Raw genomic sequence first — 21369 nt, forward strand, 5'->3', positions numbered from 1 at the left:
GCAAATAGAGCTTCGATAAATGTCACTTCTTTCCGCTGCCGTCATTTCTCTGCAATGGGCTGTCAACATGACAACACCGAGGTTGTCTGGTGCAGGAGGAGACCTTGATGGGGGTTACTTCGTCCCCCTGGCTGAGGGGATGCTGCAGGAAGAGCCTCCTGCCCCGAGCACAGCGCAGAGGGGCAGGAGGGAGGGGAATAGCCTTGTGTCCCAAGAAAAGGCTGTTTATGAGCCCAAAGGGATGTTCCCCCAGGTCTGGCTGGAAAGCCACCTTCAGCATCAGGTTTTTGAGTTCAGCGCATCCTTCTGCCCTGCAAGGGCTATGTCTCGATGGGGCAGCGCTGGCCTTGCGGATGCTGCGGGCGGATGATGGACCCATCCTCCCAAGGACCCTTCCTCCTTCCCAGGAGTGGGGCGAGGAACAGCTCTGGGCCGAGTTTCAGTCTTGCTCCGTGGAAAAAAAAAGGCAGGTGCAGGATTTCAAGTTGACAGCAGATGCCAGCAAAGAGCCGCTCTGCAGCCAGCCGGGGCCCGTCGTGGGCAGGGGGGCGGCCGGAGCCCCCCACCCTGGGCGCTGGGGCACCTTCTGCCCAAAAACCCCCCCGTCTGGCTGGGTGCTGCCTGCTGGGGAAAAACCCCTCCTGGGAGCCGGGCGGTTTTGCAGCCAGCTGAGAACCCCCACGCTCCGCTCACAAATTGTAGAATCTGCCCTGATCCCTTCCCAGCCTGGAGGGGCAAGTGGGGCAGCGGCTGGTGCAAAACTGGTGGCACCAACAAGGGAAATGGGGGACGTTGATCCTTCTGGCTCATCTCACCAGGCATGGCTTTGTGCCTCGGAGCCCCAGGCCAGCACCCACAGGGGACAAGGGACACGCTTCCCCTGGGCCAGCTGCTGCCTGCTCAGCCCATTGGTTATCATAGTCACGGAGTGGTTTGGGTTGAAAGAGACCTTCAGACCATCCCGTTCCACCCCCCTGCCCTGGGCAGGGACACCTCCCACCAGACCAGGCTGCTCCAAGCCCCGTCCAACCTGGCCTTGAACCCCTCCAGGGATGGGGCAGCCACAGCTTCTCTGGGCAACCTGGGCCAGGGGCTCACCACCCTTGCGGTAAAAAAACTCCTTCCTTATCCCGGCTAAGAGAGCACTGGAGCAGAGTTCTCACCGCTTCTCATCACCCATTTACTCCGGGCTGTGGGCTAGCCCCAGCCCGGGTTTTTGTGGGGTTGCCGGTCCCCCTTCCTGCCCTGGCTTTCTGCTCAGCACCGTGGCCCCAAAACCCATCCTCTCCTTCCTTCCCAAATTCCTTTCAGAAGGACCTGGGAGGCACCTCGCCCTCCCTCCCCACTTGGCAGGCGTCCGTGACACTCCTGCTCTGCAACAGGAGCTATTTTTACCCGCGTACGCTGCCCGGGCTCAGCCCCCTGCCCTCCCTGTGCCCAGCACCGTCCCCGGTTCCTGGCTGGGCCCCCGCTGCAGCCGGGACCAGTCTCTGCCCACATCCCTCAAGTACCCTGCAGCTGAGGGGGATGCAGGAGGGGCCCCTTCCCTTCCTTTGTGGGCACCATGTCTGCAGGCCCCATCCACCGCCCGGTGCGAAGCTCTTTTTTCGGTCTGACAGGTGGCTGGAGCTTGTTTTATCAGGGGATGTATAGATGTATTTTGGTCCCTGCTATTACCCCCTTCCCAATGGTCTTTTCATGTCCCTGGCCCAGGCCCGCCAAGTAAGCTCAGAGCTTCCTGGGGTACCAGCACTGAGAGTTTTGCCAGGTCTTTTTGACAGTCCAGGAATGGTGTTGGACCTGGAAAAGCCCCAGTTCCCTGGGTTCGGGGGCCAGGCAGGGTCGGTGAGCAGTCCCCATCCTTCCCCGGGACTACTGGAGCCTGAGGGGACCTGCCACAGCCCCGAGCCCCTGGCTCCTGCTGGCAGCAGGACACACGTTGCCCATCTCAGTGCCGCTTTTAAGGGCTCCCTAAACAAAGCACCAGGGCAGTGGCTTGAACCCACACGGCTCGGGGAAGGCTGAGCAGGGGCATCCATCCGCATCCCAGGGAGGATGCTCCAGCCACGAGCCCTGAGGGGGCTTGTGCAGAGGCTGGGTGGGCTGTGGCAGGGGATGGGGGGCATCACCCCTGCTGCGGGCTCCTCATCCAGCCCATGGCATCTCCAAAGGAGCCCCCCGGCATGAGAGGGGGACCCAGGGCTGGCAGCAGTGACCTCCCTGGGGAAGGACACCCTGGGCATCACCCACTGCCCCAGGCCCCCGCTCACCTCTGGTACAGCCCTTTGCCTCTTTCCAAAGAGGTTTTCTTTTACCCTCTTGGCTGGCGCAATCCTTATCCCAAGCAATTCCCCAGCCGTTCCTCCGAATCGCAGTAATTACCTCATTACTTTGATATTAATAGAATTCATATGGCCTGGAGAAGATAATTGAAATTAGCCCTGCGCCGCTGGCGATGGGGAGTAGAGGGGGCAGCGGGGGCTTGCGCCTGGTGAGGGCTGCAGGGACATGCCCTGGCCGGATCCTGGCACCCACTGCGGGTCCTGGGGCCAGCGATGCCTGTGGGGCTGCAGTCCGGCCAGTCCCGGCTCCAGGGATGAATTATCAGCCGGAGTTTTTCCTGATAGCACCAGAAGTGAGTGGGCAGGATGGACACCCACCCTGGTCCCCGTCAGGCTCCATGCAGGAGGATGCTCGGCCCGACCCTGCCCCTGCTCTCGAGTTGCTCACCCTGTCATTGTCCCTTGCCTTGTACCCTGCTCTGGGGTGGCCATGGGGCCATTCCCATTCTTTCTGGGGAGAAAAAGAAAAAAAGAAAAAAAAAAAAAAAGGGATTCATTATCCTCAAAGGCAACAAAGGCAGTGTGGCGCTGAATAGCTCTGGCAGGCGATGCCGTGCCCCTGCAGCCCGGCGGGACCGGGATGGAGCCGTGGTGGAGCCGGGATGGAGCTGGGAAGGAGCCCTCCCGCCCCACCTGCTCCCCGTCAGATGGGGGGTGACCCCCGACAAAGGCCGGGGCCGCGTATGCCACCCTTGGGCTTTGCCCCGACACGTGTCTCCTTAACCTTTTCCTTGGGACCAGCTGCTACCAGGGGACCCCCCTTTGTGGCCCGGGCACACGGCAGACGAGTCTCCCCATCTGGCCGGCGAGGCCTCGTCTGTTGGAGACCCCCTGCCCCGGCTTATAACGGCATTAACCTTCCCTGCTGCGCCCTGCCCTGCTCCCACCCCCCCGTCAACTGTCACTGAGCCCCTGCGTCCCCACGGGTGTAGGGACAGCCTGTGTCCAGGGCTTATCCCACCACCCAGCCACCGCAGGCCCCTCGCAGGGACGGGCATCCCCTCCGGCACCACTGGCACTGCCGCCGGCAGGATAAGCCAGGCACCCATGCTGGACATCTCCTCGCTTCTCCCCTTCCAGCACTTTGGTGTAGATGCTGCGTGGAAATGCTGTACGTAAATGCTGCATGGAAGTACCGTGTGGAAATGCTGCATATAAATGCCGCGTGTAAATGGTGCATGTTGATGCTGCACAATATAAATCATAGAATCACAGAATGGTTTGGGTTGGAAGGGACCTTAAGATCCTCCAGTTCCACCCCCCTGCCCTGGGCAGGGACACCTCCCACCAGACCAGGTTGCTCCAAGCCCCGTCCAACCTGGCCTTGAACCCCTCCAGGGATGGGGCAGCCACAGCTTCTCTGCGCAACCTGGGCCAGGGGCTCACCACCCTCACAGCAAAGAATTTCTTCCTGATATCTCATCTAAATCTCCCCTCTTCCAGTTTAAAACCATCCCCCCTCATCCTGTGGCTCCCCTCCCTGATACAGAGTCCCTCCCCATCTCTCCTGGAGCCCCTTTAGGGACTGGAAGGGGCTCTAAGGTCTCCCCGGAGCCTTCTCTTCTCCAGGCTGAACCCCCCCAGCTCTCCCAGCCTGTCCTCACAGCAGAGGGGCTCCAGCCCTCCCAGCAGCTCCGTGTCCTCCTTGTGCTGCACATCACTGCTGCGTGGTGGAAGCTGTGTGCAAATGCTGCACAGCGTCAATGCAGCACAGAAATGCTGGTTATTGGTGCTGTATATGGAAATGCAGAGTCTCGGGGGCACAGGGACTGGAGGTGCAGGGGGCAGCCGAGGGGAGAGCCAGGGCTTGCAACACCCAGCAGGCAGAGCGGGAATGGTCTGGAGATGGGGGTCAGGAGTGATGCCTGGTCAGGGACAAGGCAGGGGAGTGCGAATTTGCCTCCAGAGGCAACTGTGGCTGCAGTTGGGGTGAACCTAGCCTTGGGTCCCGCAGTGCTGGGGCGCGGGCACAGGACCCCAGCACGGGGGGCTCCATCCCAATCCCACTGCCACCAAGCCACATGCCCTTGCCCCTTCATGGAATCATACAATTGTCTGGATTGGAAGGGAACTTCCAGATCACTGAGTCCAACCATCAGCCTACCACTGCCAAAATCATCACTAACCCATGTCCCTCGGCACCACGTCTGCCCATCTTTTAAATACCTCCAGGGATGGTGACTCCACCACTTCCCTGGGCAGCCTGTTCCAATATTAATAACCCTTTCAGTGTAAAAATTTTTCCTAATATCCAATATCAGCCTCCCCTGGTGTAACTTGAGGCCATTTCCTCTTGTCCCCTTGCTTGGTCCAACCCCACTGCCACCAAGCCACGTGCCCTTGCCCCTTGCTCAGGCTGGCACTGAGCTCCCCATGGAGCTGGGGGATGCTGGGGCACCCCGGCGTGCCGGGCAGGCAGGGGACCATCAGCAATGGGATGCAAGGAGCAGCGGTTTGCAGGGTCATTCCCTGGAGGCCATCCAGAAAAGGAGCCAAGGCAGAGGCTGGCAGAGGTCCTGCAGGCTCCTCTGCCTGGTCAGCGCTGTCCCCAGGCCAGGGACAAGAAGAGGAGAGGCTCTGCCACCGTCACCTCCCTCACCAGACATACATCCCCAAGGAGGCCTTATCTGCCGCTAATGCTTCGCAGCAGCCTCCCCAAAGCTTGGCAAGATGCTGCGAGACTGCATTTGCTCCAAATGGATTCTGTCAGGGGGAGAACAAAGCACTGGAGAGTTTTCAAAGCAAAGCGGTGATCACAGCCCTCAGGAGAGGCAGCCGATCCCCTCCAGTGGCACCTTGTCGGGGACTTGGTAGGGCCTGGGCTGGTGTCCCCAGGCTGTCCCCTCCTGGCCACGGCTCTGCCATCCCATGGCAGTGGCCGGGCAGGAGCCATTCAACGTGTGCTGGCCAGAAGAAAACAGCTCCATTTTCACCAAAGAATGTCCCGCTGCAAAATCTGGCCTCGCTCCAGCTGCAAATGAAAAAATAAGGTTGTTGGGGTGGTTTTTTTTTTCCTCCTCCAAAGTTTCTTGGAAAGCTGGCGCAGGCTCTGGAGCAAACGCTGACCTCGGTGCATAGGCACTTGCCCGCTTCGCCCCCCACCCCCGCTGCAGGCAGGTCCAGGCAGCAGCCCTGGGGCACAGCAGCTGGCAGAGCGGACCAGTTTTCCTCCAACACCCTCAAGGACTCGGGGGAAAAAAGGGAAATATTCTCCCCTCCGCCGATCTTAGCATAAATTGCAATCGCAATGTCGGGAGGGGTGCTAATGCAGAGGTTTCCCAGCCCGTGCTCCAAGCCCTGGGACCGTCGGCAGAGATGGCAACGGGCGACGCCAGGACGTACCCAGAGCACCACAGCCATGTGTTGGATGAAGCAAGGTGTGCACCGTGCTCGTGGCGAGGTGTCCCCGAGGAAGTGATGGCACTTTGGGAGCCGTGCTTGTCAGGAAAGACTGGGGGAGAAGGAGGAACAGTGGCGGCAGCGGAAGGAATAAGACCAGAAAGTCATGTTGGCTCAGCTCCCCCTCCGATACGCAGAGAAGATGTTGTCAGCAATGAGTCAGCTCCAGGAGGTATGTGAAATCATAATTGAAGAATGCTGAGAAAACAGCAAAATCCCACAAAAAAAAAATTGTGGAGGGGGGAAAATATCCCAACAACCCTCAAGCAAAAGCAACAGGAATGGTGCGGATCCTGGAGCTTCGGCACTGGGCAGAGACATGAAAGAGGACGGCTTTAGCAACTGGATGCTTTTCAGCGCGGAATAGGATAACTGCAAAATTGCATCAGGGCTGGAGAAAGAGGAAAACAAACCCAGAAGTGGCAGGGCATGGCCCTGCAGCATCTGGCCCAGCGGCGGTGGGCTGGAAGGACCCATGTGAGAGCCCGGAGACTTCTCCCAATGCATTCCCAACCCACGAGAAATGCTGCGGCCACGAGGGCTCCTTTGAACAAGTGTCATCGAGAAGCCAGGGAAACAATAGAGCTGCACAACGCCAGGCTCTGCCAAACGCCTGACTCACGGCACCGCCGCATCTCGAGGGACAAACTTGTTTGGCAAGAGGGAGAGGTGCAGGGGCTCGCTGTGGGGGCTCCGATGTCCCCAAGGCCACCGCAAGAGAGACGCAGAGCAAGCAAGCAGTCTCCTGCAGGAGGTGTGCAGTGATTCAGCGAGAGCCAGAGGGGAAAAGACACCGGAACATCAAGGAAAATATCACAAATGGAGAAACTCTAAGGAAAAGGTGTAACCAGCGGGTAAAGGGAGGTCTGTGCACCCTGTGGGGAGAGGAATGGCTTTACTGGGGGCAGGATGGGGGGGCAGTGCTGGATGGCGGTGGGATGGGGAGAGGAGAAGGGTCTCCACCGCTGGGGACCGTGCCCAACGCTGGCCCTCCAGCCCTCCCGGAAAGCCCTGGGCTGAGCAGAGCTGTGAAACCTTCTTCACCTGCACCCTGGGGAGGGACAGAGGGGTAGGGGAAAGCCAGACCAAAATTCAGCGGTGCCATAAGCCCAGCCCACATGGCCCACAGAGACCAAGGGGGGCTTGGGGCGGCTGCCCCCTGCGTCACAGCACCACCACGATGAGCTACGGAGAGTGAGATGGGGTCACACACGGCACCCAGCTCGGGACAGGAACTCACTGGTGGGGACACAAGACACCCCATGCCGTATGGGCTGCAGCATCCCCACAGGTGGGTGAGTGGGGCACCAAACTTCAGGGTCCCAGCTGTCCCGCAGGGTTAAGAATGACAAATTAAACTATATATACGTAAGTAAAGTAAAAAACTTTATTATAATTGGTAATGGTGTGATCAGGCTAAAGGGCATTGATCAGAACATCTACTCCATGGTATAAATACTATAGCTGCTGTTCATTATAATTATCATTTACTAAATCAATAGTTCCAAGCTAGCTTGATAAGTAATTATTTTTATAGAGATTGATGTTACTCACCCATGTTGATGACTGTGGGTAGCTCTCTTTCACTCAGCCTTGGGGGAGTAACCTTGAGGGGCATCCCCACTCAAGGGAGGAATTCCAAACATACTCCTATGGAGGGGCTGTACCAGAATCCCTCTCGCCCAAAGATGGGACGAGGCTTTTATAGCAGAAAGTGATTGACTGCCAGTCATTTGTTGCTAAGTCAAACCTTCTAGCTCAGCAAAATACTGTATATTTTTATCATTCTTTTGTTCCTCTTGAGAACATCTGGTTTCACATCCTACCCTGTGGAGCATCTGGTTTCACATCCAACCCGGTGACATTTATTCTTGGGGCTGCTGAGTCAGGCTAATCCTCAGCGTCCTTCGACACTGTGGACAGTATGACCTCCTCACACATCTGCTAGTTTTCCGCCAGAAAACTCATACAAGTAGGGTGTAGTTCAAGACGACGTTCTTATTTCACCCCCACCTAGGCAGAGCGTCCTGCTGCGCCCAGCGGGGACCAGGGCTCGGTGCTGGGAGCCAAGCAAGTGTGAAACAGCAACAGAAGACAGTCTGTTGATATCATACCCAGAAAGAAATCGAACGATCCACCCAGTTCAATGAAGCCTTCAAAGCGTGTCCATTGGATAAGACAAAAATGATGGCAATAAGGAATAACTGCATGAAAGGGGTTCCCAGCCCATGCTAAGGAGACAGCGTAGGTAGGAGCACCATAAACTGCACTTCTCATGGTTGTAGGAATCTGAAGCAGTGAACATTGCATGCTAGCAAACACCCACCATCGAAGAGATGGTACTCGAGATGGCTGACATTCCCAGCTCTTCCCTCCGGAGATGGACATTGGCCACCACTCTGGGGGGAGGAGAGACGCTGGCAGGGCTGAGCTGGGCCGTAGCTTGGTGCTGGATCCTCGCTGGGCTCCCCAAGGCTGGGATCTGCCTCCAAAGAGCTAAAAACGAAGATGCCTGTAGGGACTGCGGGACAGGCAGGTCCTCCTCTGGTGGCCAGAGCCCCGGTGTCACCATCTGTGCAGCTGCAGATTCCACCCCCCCCGCAAACTGTCCCGGCCCCACGGAGCTCTTTGCCCTCGACGGGGAGGATGAACAAAGAGGTTTTACATAATACCACGCTATCTGCATAATGCACGGCCCACAAAACCTGCCGCTCTCCCCCCACCAACCGTCGCACAGAGCTCCTGGATGTTCCTCTCTCTTCTCCGCCTGCTTCCTATTTCCCTGGCCATGGATCCAGGCACCGAGCAGCTCTGCCAGCCCTCCCCGGGCACTAGTACCCACAGCCCGGCACTTCTGGGGGTGCTGACGGAGGAACCCACAGCCTGAGAGGCAGCTCTTGCTCTGGGATGCAAAAACCCAACAGTCAGCTGGGGAGAGAGCAAACATGAAAGCACGTTGAGACATCTTCACGGGGACACTTTGAGGGTGTCCTGAAAGGTCCCCTTCTCTGCTCCCCCCATCACCTCTCTCCCACCCGCGGGGAGGGAAACCCCCGATGGAGCTCAGTTGCTGAGCTTTAGGTGGGGAAAAGCATTTCAGAACCATAAAATCCAGCCCCTTCAAGCCAAGAAAAGAAACCGTCCCTTAGTGATTGCTGGTTTTGCTTTAAAATACAAAAGCAGAGCAAAAAATAAACTCCCGCCTGTCCCTGCAGCCGGGAACGCAGCAGATGCAATGCCTGGTCACTGCAACCCCGTGTGTTTGCAGGGCTGGGAGCGGCCACATCCAGCGTCTGCACCGCCCTGTGCATCACCACAACCCGTGACAACACAGGGACGGGTACCCGCCTCAGCCAGCTGCAACAGTGCCACATGGAAGCAGCCTGGCACAAAAGTGGTTTTTTCCCCATAAATCACCCCAAAGGGAGGGTGCTCCCGGCGGCGGCAGTGAAGACCCCACCGGGCAGCAGCAGGGGACACGTCCGGGCGCCCGCTCGCCGCGGGACAGGCAGAGGCGGCAGCATCTCGGCATCTGCAACCGTCCCCGATAATATCACCCGGAGGCTCCAAAATGTTGGGGAAAAAATAAATACAGCTCAAAGGAGACCAAGAGATCGAAGGGAAATGGCCATTAGCAACCCTCCATCTGCAGTAAAAAAGCCAGCCATGTCCGGCACTCCGGATCTAATGGGTTTTTAATATTCTCATGGCACGCACTGTGGTATATATGGTAAGAGACACTTGGAGGTCTTGCATGAGCACCATTACTCGGGGGGCTGCTCGCGGAGTTCAGGCTCTTCCTTTCCCTGCCAGCTGCCTCGTAGATGTAGATGTTTCAATTATTCTGTCAAGCTGCATATTCCAAATTAAGGCCAGAGAAGTGTCTCTGTCTTATATAGAAAGGCAAAAAAAAAATAAAAAAGAAATTAAAATATATCCCTAAAAGGAAAAGAAATGAACTCAGAAATTAATAAGGCTGATTGACAATGCTGCTTTGGAAACTCTGGTACCATATGGCATCCTTGAATGGCTGCAGTGCTGTTAGGATGGGGCTGACCAGCTGGAGAGTTACTGTGGGTTGTTTGTAATTGTAATAATGGATATCAGATGGCTGGTGTGGAGCAGTTTATAAATGAGAACAGACAATGAGCCGCACTGTTTGTCAGGAAATCATTGCTGATACGGGCTTTGCGCTACCCACCGCTCCCCGTATGAGCTCCCAGGGCACCCTGTGCCGCCGGTTGCTCCGGGTCCGGCCAGGAGCAGCGTGATGCTGGGGCAGGTACCGCATCGGCGACTGGGGCAGGGGGTCCCACCGTGAGCAGAACTGCCAAAAAAGAAACCCCTTGCCCTCCTGGTACTTTGGGCAGAGCCCCAGAGGCCACTCGGAGATGCCAGCGGGGCTGGTGTCCCCATGCACACACCGCGATGTGCAGCCGGGTACCTCTCCAAGGGAGCCAAAGCCACGGGGATCCGGCTGGGGATCCACCAGAGCCTCGGGAGCCGTCCAGGCTCGCAGGGCTGATGGGGGCTCGGATGCTGACACTTCCAGATTGGTTTTTGTGCTCAGCAGCCAGAAAAATCATGACATTTCAGAATTTGCCATTTAATGCATTTTTAATATATTTTTTCTTAAGGTCAGTAACAGTGAAATTCGTTATTGCAATTCCTGCTACCTCCAGCTCTACAGCTTATCGCATAAAACAAAGATTGAGTTTGGAACAAAAACGTCACAGGCTTGTTCCCTCATCTTTTGAAAAACAAAATTTCACCCAAATTAACACCGGGCATTGCCCAGCTGAAACATCCCCTCTGCTCCATCAGAACCACCCTGTGCCACATCCCCCGGGGAGCGAGCCCCAGCCTGGGAGGTCGGGGGCAGGAGATGGCAGCGAGAGACGGCTGCATTCAAGGCTGAGATGTTACACCTATTTTTAATCCCCTGGGCTCCCAGATTTTATTTTTTCCCCAAATTTATCCCCCCCAAAAAAGCCGTAACTGAATTGGATTATGCACCTTCCATTGACACCTGGAGCCCCTTTGCTGGGGGAACCTGCCGGCAGCTCTTATTTTGGGCTCGGCAGCCCCCGGCGTGGGAGGGAAGGAGCCCCGGCACTGCTGGTTTCCTCCCAGGCTGATGCCATCGCTGGTGGTGGGGCTGGGGAGCAGCGGGTGCTTGGGGACCAGCCAGCCGGCAGCAGGGAGAGCTTTCTAGGAAAGCAAAGCTCTGCAGGAAGGTGGCCAGGACGGGAGCTGGGGCCACCGCACGTGCCAAGCACGGGGCAGAGCATCCAGCAGCCCATGTGCCCCTCCGAGCCCCACCGCACGGCATCTCCACCGCCGTGAAACATCCAATCTCGCTGCATATAATATAATTAATTATTTCTTCTATTTATTATATAAATATGTGTTCATATTTTAGATATTTATCTATATTTTTGTGTTTGATATATTCTTATATAAATATTTCTTTATATGTTTCTCTTCTCTTTCTTTATATATTTCTTTTATATTCTTCTACATTCTATGAATATTACTTAGAAACTCCAAGGCATACAAATCCTCAGACAAAACCCTTTGCCAAGCTGGAAACGGGCAGGGCAGAACAAATAAAGTCTGTGATCAAAATCAGCTGGCAGGAAAACTTGCTCTAAGCCATCACCCCTCACCGAGCTCTGCAGTTATTTCCCTGAAGAAAGGCCAACTCCCGCTCTGAGCTCTAAAAACGTGCCCAGTTACGGCGGGGCACGGCTCTTCCTCGAAACTCCGATATTTCTTTTTTTTTTTTCCAGTTTGGAGAGGATTATTTGAGTCTGCTTATGCAGTGCCTCAGTTTCTAGGCTTTCGTATAAAATGCAAGTAACCCCTTCTTTTTAATAGCAGAGATTCAGGGTTTGTCTTCTTTATACCAACCACTATTCAGGGAAAATTGGAATTCGATTACTGTGCACCGAACTTCGTATCCAATTGGTTTTAATTACAAAGGGGACGCCAAGATGCGGTTCAAACACGAGACGTGAGCGTGTTTTGGACACCATGACTGACATTGGACCTGGCCCAGGAAGTGGGATGGCTGGTGGCATCCCCCAGTCCCAGCCATCGTGTCCCCATCCCCACGGCACACAGACCTCCGGGCGACCCGATCGCCTCCCCCCGGCTTTAGCCTGAAGTTGTCACTCCATAGGAAACCTCCCCGGCTTTCTCCAGCTCAACTTTGGCCGACCTCATCAGGGAACTTAACTAATTGAAGGAAGCGAAGTTTCCTGACGAGGCCATCGCTGTCACAGCTTGTTGGTCGCATCACCCAGCACTGTCCCCTGCCACAAGCTGCAGGTTCCCCGTCTGACTTTGGCATCCCCGACGCATTGCTTACCGCTCGCTATCACGTTTTAAATCGCCCTAACTGCAAACCCCGACACACATCGGCAGCAGTTTAAATGCAAAGAGGTTTAGATTTCAAACGAAAGAGATATTCAACCCAAATCCTTACCCAAATACACTATTTTCTCCAGCACAGGCACCCTGGAAATGCTGAGCACCCCAAGCTGGGTGCAGCCCTTCACTGGCACCCAAGCATCCCACGGCTCGTGTGGTTTGGTGCTTGGCTTGACATCACATTTGGGGTGTCATCTGTTTAATCGGCCCCACATCACCCCCGCGTTGCCTGCAGAGGGGCCCCGCTCACAGCCGTGCCGACGTTGTTGTTGGGTTTTTATTTTACGGGGATAAAATAAATAGAGCCTACCCACATCCTCCTGGCCCCGGCTCCCACCCACGCGCTGCCGGCATTAATGGGTTTACTTTGCCGTGCCTGGCAGGTAACGGCCTCTGAAAGCGGGTGTCACTTTGTCATCCCGAGCTGGCAGCTGTGCTGCAGGCGAGGAGCAGGTGGCAGCCCTGTGTCCCCTCATGACGCTCGTGGGACCAGTGCGTCCTGGAGGGATGGATTCGGGGTCCCCAGCCCGGACGCATCCACCAGCTCCCCGTACCCCTTCTCTCCCCTTCGAGGGAGGGTGAAAAACGCACTGAGAATCTGCTGGGGGGAGATGAAAATCCAAGGTAGGAGCCAGCTGAGCGCTGGGACAGGCACATGGTGGCTGTGAGTGTGACCCCCTCTTATGGCTTGAGAAAACCCATAACAATTTATTGTCATTTAGACAATTATTCTATCATCTGATGACCCCTCCCCACCCGTGAAGGGGAACTGGGAAATGGAAGGAAACAGGAGGGTTGAAATATAAATAGATTTAATAGGACAAGACTAAATAATTAACAATAATAATAAAGAACCAGTATTCATCCCGACACTAATATCAAATATACAAGGACTATACCCAGCCCATTCCACCAGCAGAAGCCGTGCACCCCTGCAGGGGACAGCAAATGTGGGACACTGCGAGCGCTGCGGCTTCAGGAGGAAGGGAAGGGCTCAGGGCTCCGGCACCGGGGCGAGGAGCTCTCTGGACGGCCAACATCAAGGCAGAGAGAAACTACGCAGCAAACTTTCTAATTTATATTGAACGTGGCATTTGTGGTATGAAATAATCCTTTTGGCACCCTGGGTCAAGTGCCCGCGTCTCGCTCCTCCCCATCCCTGCACCTGGCAAGGCTTGAAAACACCGAGACCTTGCATCCCACGGAGCCCAGCTGGCTATGAAGTAAATATCGTCATGAATTCGGACACTGGAGTCTTCTAAAAGTGGAGTTTTCCCAAGCATTAGAAGAGAAATTAGCCCTGTGCCTCTCAACCCAGGACACCCCCGCAGAGCCACGCCAGCCCAAAACCCCTGGCAAATTGCCGGGTGGGACGAGGGCTCCCGGGATGCGGGAGGGGATGAGGACCAGAACCGTCCCCAGCTGGGAGGAAGAGGATCTGGCACAGGGCCAGAGATGAAGCTGGGGAGGTGCGTTAGGAGCAGAGGGGTGAAATAAAATCAAAGGGTGGGTGATGGCAGAAGCAGGGAGCTGCAAGACACACCTAAAGTTCCTTCTGCTTCAGACATGTGCAAAAAATATCCTACTAAAACTGAAGTGGGGCTCGTACCCCTGCGTTCACTCATCCCCTATTTACGGAGACCCCGAACACCTTCAGGGTGGCAGCTGACTTTTGCTTTGTGTCCATGTTGGGCACAGCTGGGCGCTGTGTCTGTGGTTCCTATTGCTGGAAAACGATTTAAAAAAAATGATAAAAACACCATAGCAAAGCCCAGAAGAGTGCTGGGTGCTCACATGAGGATGGGGATGGCTGCGAGGTCTCTTCATGGAGGAGCAGGGGCTCTCCGGGGGTGTGCAGCGAGCCCCCATCCCCGAGATGGGCTGTGCTCTGATGGGGGCTTTGGTTGTGATTTGCAAAACATTTACCCCTTAGAGAAATTATGGGATTTATCCCATAGGTGCATGTCTGGAAATGGAGCACAGTGGCCATGCTGGTGTTGATGCTGTCGCCCAAGCAGCGTTTCCCCCACCAGGACAGTCCTTTTGCCCCCCCCAGGGCAGACAAGGGTCCGCTCTGAGCACCCCCAAACCCTTCACCCTCCAGCCCATCTGCTGCTCAAATCCCCGCTCCCCGGCTGCGCCGTCGGGGCGGCTCCCGCTCCTCATTAGAGGTTGCAGCCCCTGAGCAAAGATTAATCTGGCGCTTGTGCGAATTTATCTGCTTGAAAAGAGAGGGACCAGCTCTGACCTCGCAGTCTGGAGACCGGTGGGGAGTTTACTGTCCCCTGAGCTGTCAAGCCAATTCCCTGCAGTACCAAGCTGTTGTTCTTGGCATCTGCTAGGCAGAAAGACTATGAAACACCCCAAATATCTGTTTGTTTTAAAAGGTAAATATTAATTTCAGGATGCTGTTTACATTACCAGACTCTTCGAGCTTGAAGTCATTGCCTTTTGCTAGTTGTCACATGGTATTAGTGTGTATTTAACATTTATTTAACTCTACTTGGTCCTGCTTGTGCCAGATGGCAGGCAGCCTGCGTGGCTAGGCACGGGCTTAGCCGAGTGCTTCTCTGAAGGAAGAAAAGGGGGTGGTTTGAGACTGCAAAGTTAACAGTTTGAGCAGTTTTGTGGCTGCAGGTCCCTGAACGACATCAAAGCACCCTGCAGCTCTGGTGTCCCCAAGGCTGGGTGGTGTGCCTGCACCCAGGAACATGGCAGAAGCCAAAAGCAAGACAACCTGGGACGCACCATCCTCTGGCAAGTCCAAACCAGTGCAAGGGCTGGGCTTTCCTCAGCTCTTGCTGTGCATCGGAGCCCTGGCAGGGGCTGAAAACTTGCCTTTGACTTGGCTTTGCATCACCGTGGCCTGACCCTGCCTGGCACTGAGCTCCCTCCCTGCCTACGGGGACAGGTCTGAGGACGCTGGCAGGGAGCCGTCCCCGCAGAGGCCATTACAGTTTGCAGGCACTGGGTGGGAAACCCAGAGCCGAAACCCCAAGCTGCAGAAGCGTGTGGGTGCCCAGCCAGCTGGTGACCTGAGGGAGCAGATGACGTTGGAGAGAACCTGCCTGCTGTCTCCTGAGATGCTGAATGGTGAGTTTCTTCATCTCAGCGAAGAGCTGAGAGATCTCACAGAGTGATGCACATCCCTGGTACACAGCCCTGGCTACTAGAGGGGAGATTTAGATGAGATATCAGGAAGAAATTCTTTGCTGTGAGGGTGGTGAGCCCCTGGCCCAGGTTGCGCAGAGAAGCTGTGGCTGCCCCATCCCTGGAGGGGTTCAAGGCCAGGTTGGACGGGGCTTGGAGCAGCCCGGTCTAGTGGGAGGTGTCCCTGCCCAGGGCAGGGGGGTGGAACAAGATGGTCTTTTAAGGTCCCTTCCAACCCAAACCATTCTATGATTCTATGATTCTAGGATACTGAATGCTCACTTGTCTCTTTTCCACCCCTCCAGTCGTTTACTCTCCCAGCACAGGGCCTTTTTGACAGTGTCACTGCTTTCTCAAACAATAAAGAAACGCAGCCAGATGGCCTTTGGAAAACAAATATGACATTCGAGACAGTATCACCGTCTTTATGGCTGCAGCAGGCACCCATCAGCTTGAATATACAAACAAGGAAGATCTGAGATGGCTTCAGGGACAGGATTACAGGTTCTAAGCTGCGCTGGACACTCTCAGGCTCAAACATTCCTGTTTGAAGAAAGGGACCTGCGTGATAAATACTGTCCCCATATTTTATCACAGAATTATTGCCTGTTTAGGCTCAATAGCCACTGGGTGCTCTGCCTCCCACCTGGTGAACAGGTCTCATCCCTGCCTTCATTCCTCCTCGCTGCATGAGATCCCATCCTCCTCCCACCGGGCACTCCTGCCTCTCCGGGCAGTGCTGACCTGCCTTCGTGCACTCACCTCGTGCCAGGAGAAACACCGACCGGACACCGGGACTGACCTTGGGAAACTCCACCAAGCTCCAGACCTCCCCTCCTGGCACCATCTGCCCCGCTCTCCTTTCACTCAGCTCTCACCCATGTTAATGATGCTTGTACTAAACTTTCCATTTTGCCTTGTTTTGAAAACCAGTTTCCAGTGTAGGAAGCAGGCAGGTTACTCTGCCGTGACCTGCCCTGTGAGATAAACCCTTTATCTCATTTCCCACTCATTTTTATGACAGTAATTACTCTTTCTTCACCATTTTTAGACCTACACACACCTGTGAGATGAGAGATTTCCAAGTAACATTCCCTCTTGCTCTTGTGTTCATAGTTCTTTGATCAGATCCATTAATCCTTGCCACCAGATTTGCAGAGGAAATGGGAAGACCGAGCTGGTGTGGGACCTGGGAGGGGAGAGCAAAGGGGTGAGGAAGAGGCAGGAGCACAAGGCTGAAGGAGCTGAGCTGTGGGGAGCAAAACGGGTGTACATCTTTGCCCAGGAGAGCTTGTTCCAGCCCAGGGCCATGGTCACCAGCTGAGACGTCCCCCACTTGGGAGCCCTCCGGCTCAGCATCCTGCTCCCTCCTTTTAACGCGGGTCTGCAGAGATGAGAACAACCTTCAGCTGCTCTCAGCCACCTCACCAGCTCCAGGGACAGAGTCTGGGAGAGATTCCTGAGCACCTCAGACCTGCTGGTGACCCACCTCACACCATAACCCACTGTACAGGGCCTCCCTTGAGGTGGGGGCTGACACAAACCCACACTTTGAAAGAATCATAGAATCATCGAATGGTTTGGGTTAGAAGGGACCTTGAAGATAATCCAGTTCCAACACCCTGCCCTGGGCAGGGACACCTCCCACCACACCAGGTTGCTCAAAGCCCCGTCCAACCTGGCCTTGAACATCTCCAGGGATGGGGCAGCCACAGCTTCTCTGGGCAACCTGGGCCAGTATCTCACCACCCTCAGAGGAGAGAATTTCTTCCTAATCTCTAATCTAAATCTCCCCTCTTTCAGTTTAAAACCAGAGCAAGGTTGCAAAGCCCTGCTCCCAGAGACTGAGCCTTCGACCTGCAGCCACCTTTGTCACCTTAGTGGACAGGCTTTATTCAGAGGGGAGTCAAGGCCATGCAATGAAGGAGATTTCCTTTGGCAAGAACATTGCAGGAGCTGGAGTAGAAGCTGGAAGTAGCACAGTGAGTGAAAGAGGATCAAACCCAAAAGGGTGCTTCGCATCAGTGCTCGGGTATGGGTGAGGATGTGGCAGGACAGCAACCAGAACTGAAAAAAAACCATCTTCAGAGCACAGGTCACTCAGAATAAGCAGAACAGACACCAAGTGCCTGCTCCTACGGCAAACACCGTTCCACCGTGCACCAAACAGAAGCACAGCATGGGAAAACATGGTCCACGACTTGATCGTCTGTCTGATAGGCAATTAAATGTGTTAAAGATGATGGGAGCATTTCTTGACTTGTGGAGTGCACGTATGAATATTTTAAGGGGTTTTGTGTTTTACTGGACATAAACACATAACGTTTACAGTGACAGTGTATTTATAGTCCTAAAAATGCTGTTTGCAAAACTGTGGATGCTCAGTCAGGTGCGATATATGTATATATATTTAGACATACATATCTACCTCTCTAGGATGCATGTGTCCGCATACTGCACTGGGCTAAGAAGTCTTCTTTTTCTTGTCCGAAAACCATCATGTTTAAATGATAAAAAGAAAACGGTTCCAAATAGAGTCCATGTGCTCGTAGAGCTTCCTCTCTAAAACAAAGCCTATTTCAAGGACATATAGAAACATCAGCTGAGTGAACAGGTGTTGCTCGGTTGGACACAGGACATAAATCCATACTCATAAAGGCTGGGTGAGTTTTTTTCTCTTAGAGCAAACAAACCCTGCTCTGTGTACCAATGTACCAACAGAGAAAAAATTGCAACGGAGCCCTTCATTTGGTGGCTGTTGATGTTTCCCAACCTCTACCCCAGCTCCAGAGAGCAGGGGACAAGCTCAGCTCACTGTCTGGGGGCTGTGGGTGTGGAAGGGGTGCTCCATGCAGGGCAGCATGTGTCTCAGGGTGAGCACCCTGCTTGCAGACCATCAGGATCCGGAGCTCATACTCCCTACAGGAACATGCCCGTGCCCCAGGTCTCACCCACAACCCTGGTATCACTCATCTCAGATCTCCTGAGAAAGAGCCCGGAGAGCCCAATCCCTGCTCACACCTCTCTGTCTCTGTAGAAGACACTTGCTGGAGGAGCGGCAGAATGGCCACATTTAAAAACATGAGCTTGCTTCTGCGGGGAAGTCACATATAACTGTAGAAATGTCCACAAAGCTGCTGTCCTGACTTCCTACATCTTTCATTGGCATTGAGGTCCGCAAGATCAGCCCCTGTATGTACTCCATCCTGGTACTCTGCAGGTATTACGAGTGTTATTTAGCACAATCCTCTCCTCTTTGGGGTTTCCCTCTGCAGCTGTTTCAAATTTAGAAACAAAGCAGCAATACAGACCCTGTAATGGAGCTGCTCCGTGCCCACCATGGCTTTACCTTGGGCAACAGCAAAGCTGCTGAACAGAAAGGAAGGTGAAAATACATAAGCTCCTCCGTTGAAGCTTTCCCCAGCACATCTCAGTGCTCTGCTTTGTGGTCCCAGCCCTCCTCCCCATTCTGAGCAGTGACACTTCACACCAGAGCACGTCCCCCTGAGGTCGTGGTGCTCAGAAGAGATGGGGCATGGAGCAAGGCAGCAACGGCCCCACACCATCAGCACAGCAGTTCTCATCTCCTCCTCCACGCTCAGTCCCAAGGAAGGCTCCAGCGTGGGTGAGCCCTGGGGAGATGCCAGGCTGTGGCTTGCGGAGCTGCTCCCATCACGTTGGTGAAGCCTCTGATGGAGTCCAGCCGGCCGCTCTCCTAGGGGCTTTGGAGGACAACTAAATTAAAACAAAGCCCTTATCAGCACCCCCACAGCAGCCCTTTCCGCTTCACCAGCGTAAATCTGGCCACAGCAAGGCTGTAGATGACACTGAAGCGAAGTGGTGGTAAACACAGGCCAGAGCCAAGCTGCAGCCAGCACGGCAGGAGATAAGAGCTGTGCGGCGGATGCAGGCTCTGGCCAACAGGCTGGTCCAGGGAAGCGCTGATGCCTCATGAGGGAAGGAAGCAAAGCCACAAAGTTAAAATGAGGATGATGGGACTAGACATATGCTCCTGTCATTTTAGCGCAAATTTGGTTCTGCTCCATCACAGGACGCCTGGGCCCAAGAGATGCCTGTTCCTGGCCAGCAAACTCGAACTGAGCCTGTGGCTCCCTGAGCATCTAGAGCTAACCACCACCAAGCTGTGGTGTGCTGCAGCTCACCCATAGCTGGGCTTTCACCGGGCTGCTGGCCAGCAACCACCAGCCCAGAACTCGCGGAGTTCAAACCCAGTCTGTTGGGAGCATGGTCCTACTGGGATACAGCAGCCCTGACCTGAGTGCCCTTTTTCCCCAAGAGCTGAGTAGGAATCACACCTCTTACTGCCTTGATTGTAGAGGCAGCGACTTGAAGGGATGGATAGTGCCTTAAGGCAGCCAGTTCGGATCTCCTGCTCCATCCCAAGAGCTCTCCTTCACTGGTGATGAGTTCTGCCAAGGCTGAGCCAAGAGATGGCAGGGCATCAAGAGCCACACTGGTACCAGCAAGACTTGCGAACTGGTGGTGAGGACATCTACCTAGGACAGGAGGCTGGGTCCTGGCCTTGCTTCCAGGACCACATGTATATTTTATTGCTGGAAACGAAAAACATGTCTATAACCCAATTTGCAGACACATGCTCTTCTTCCTACAGCTACTTTCAAGTCTTTCGGGAAACCCCTGACCCAGCTGGCCTACTTGCACTTTCCCTAGAGAACACCTATCATGGCAAATCCCTCCAAGATGGGAGCAAGCTTGTGCTTAGTTTTCAGCGTGAGGCTGCAGCCTCAGCAAACTCGGGGCAGGACTCTCAGGCTCTCACTGAAGATCTCATGACCACAAACTCCAGCATTTCTGGGCTCTGAATTATTGGAGGTAAATGGAGTCCAGCCAGCCGCTGGGCCTCTTACCTATTGGAGGTAAATGACACTCGAGTGTTGGACTTTATCAGAGTCAAAACACTCCTGTCTCAGCTCTGATGTGGATATTTGATGTAACTTATAGAATCATACAATGGTTAGATTTGGACGGACCTTAAAGACCATCTTGTTCCACGCCCCTGCCCTGGGCAGGGACACCTCCCACCACACCAGGTTGCTCCAAGCCCCATCCAACCTGGCCTTGAACCCCTCCAGGGATGGGGCAGCCACAGCTTCTCTGGGCAACCTGGGCCAGGGGCTCACCACCCTCACAGCAAAGAATTTCGCCCTAATATCCAATCTAAATCTTTCAGTTTAAAACTGTTCCTCCTCATCCTATGGCTCCCCTCCCTGATCCAGAGTCCCTCCCCATCTCTCCTGGAGACCCTTTAGGGACTGGAAGGGGCTCTAAGGTCTCCCCGGGGCCTTCTCTTCTCCAGGCTGAACCCCCCCAGCTCTCCCAGCCTGTCCTCACAGCAGAGGGGCTCCAGCCCTCCCAGCATCTTTGTGGCCTCCTCTGGCCCTGCTCCAACAGCTCCATGTCCTTCTGCTGTTGGTGGCCCCGGAGCTGGAGGCAGCGCTGCAGGGGGTTCTCCCCAGAGCGGAGCAGAGGGGCAGAATCCCCCCCGCCTCGCCCCGCTGCTGGGGATGCAGCCCGGGATGCTGGGGGCTCTCTGGGCACGTTGCCGGCTCGCCACTGCACCCACAGACAAAGCACCTCCTCAGAGCACACGGGCGCTCCCGCCCCGCTGACCGGCCGTAGCCCGGGCCTCCCGCCGCCTTGCCGGGGCGGGCCGGGTAGGCCGCGCCCCCGGTCGCGTCACGGAGAAGGGCCGGGCCGGGGCGGCGGGGCCGCGGCGGGGAGCGGGAGGAGGCGCCGAGGAGCCGGGCGATGGTGGGGATCCCGGGCGGCTGCCAGTGTAAGAGCCGCAGCGCGGGGGGCGGACGGGGCGGACGGGGGGGAGGCGCCGGCCCGCTCGGCGCCGCTCGGCCGGGGGCGAAGGGCCTGGCGGGGCCGAGGCGGCGGCGGGGCCGCCTGGGCCTGGCCGGGCCTCGGGCTGGATGGGGCCGGGGGCAGCGCTTAGCCCCCCGCGGGCCTGCGGGGAGGGTGCTGCGCCATGCACGGCCCTTCCCGCTGCACGCGT

General features: G+C 55.4%; 1 protein-coding gene across 3 annotated transcripts in view; it reads left to right on the forward strand.

Annotated features, from left to right (window-relative positions):
* Positions 1-21051: 21051 nt before the first annotated feature.
* CBFA2T2 (CBFA2/RUNX1 partner transcriptional co-repressor 2) overlaps positions 21052-21369 on the forward strand; it is a 66515-nt gene continuing 66197 nt past the window's right edge. For 2 of the 3 annotated variants that reach the window (XM_054218666.1, XM_054218667.1), the window contains exon 1: positions 21052-21144. In XM_054218666.1, coding sequence (XP_054074641.1) covers positions 21117-21144 — 28 coding nt within the window. In that variant the 5' untranslated portion in view covers positions 21052-21116. The remainder of the gene's footprint in view (positions 21145-21369) is intronic. The other variant, XM_054218669.1, reaches the window with a different exon arrangement.

The sequence above is a fragment of the Rissa tridactyla genome, chromosome 12, assembly GCF_028500815.1.
Source record: "Rissa tridactyla isolate bRisTri1 chromosome 12, bRisTri1.patW.cur.20221130, whole genome shotgun sequence".
Lineage (NCBI taxonomy): Eukaryota > Metazoa > Chordata > Aves > Charadriiformes > Laridae > Rissa > Rissa tridactyla.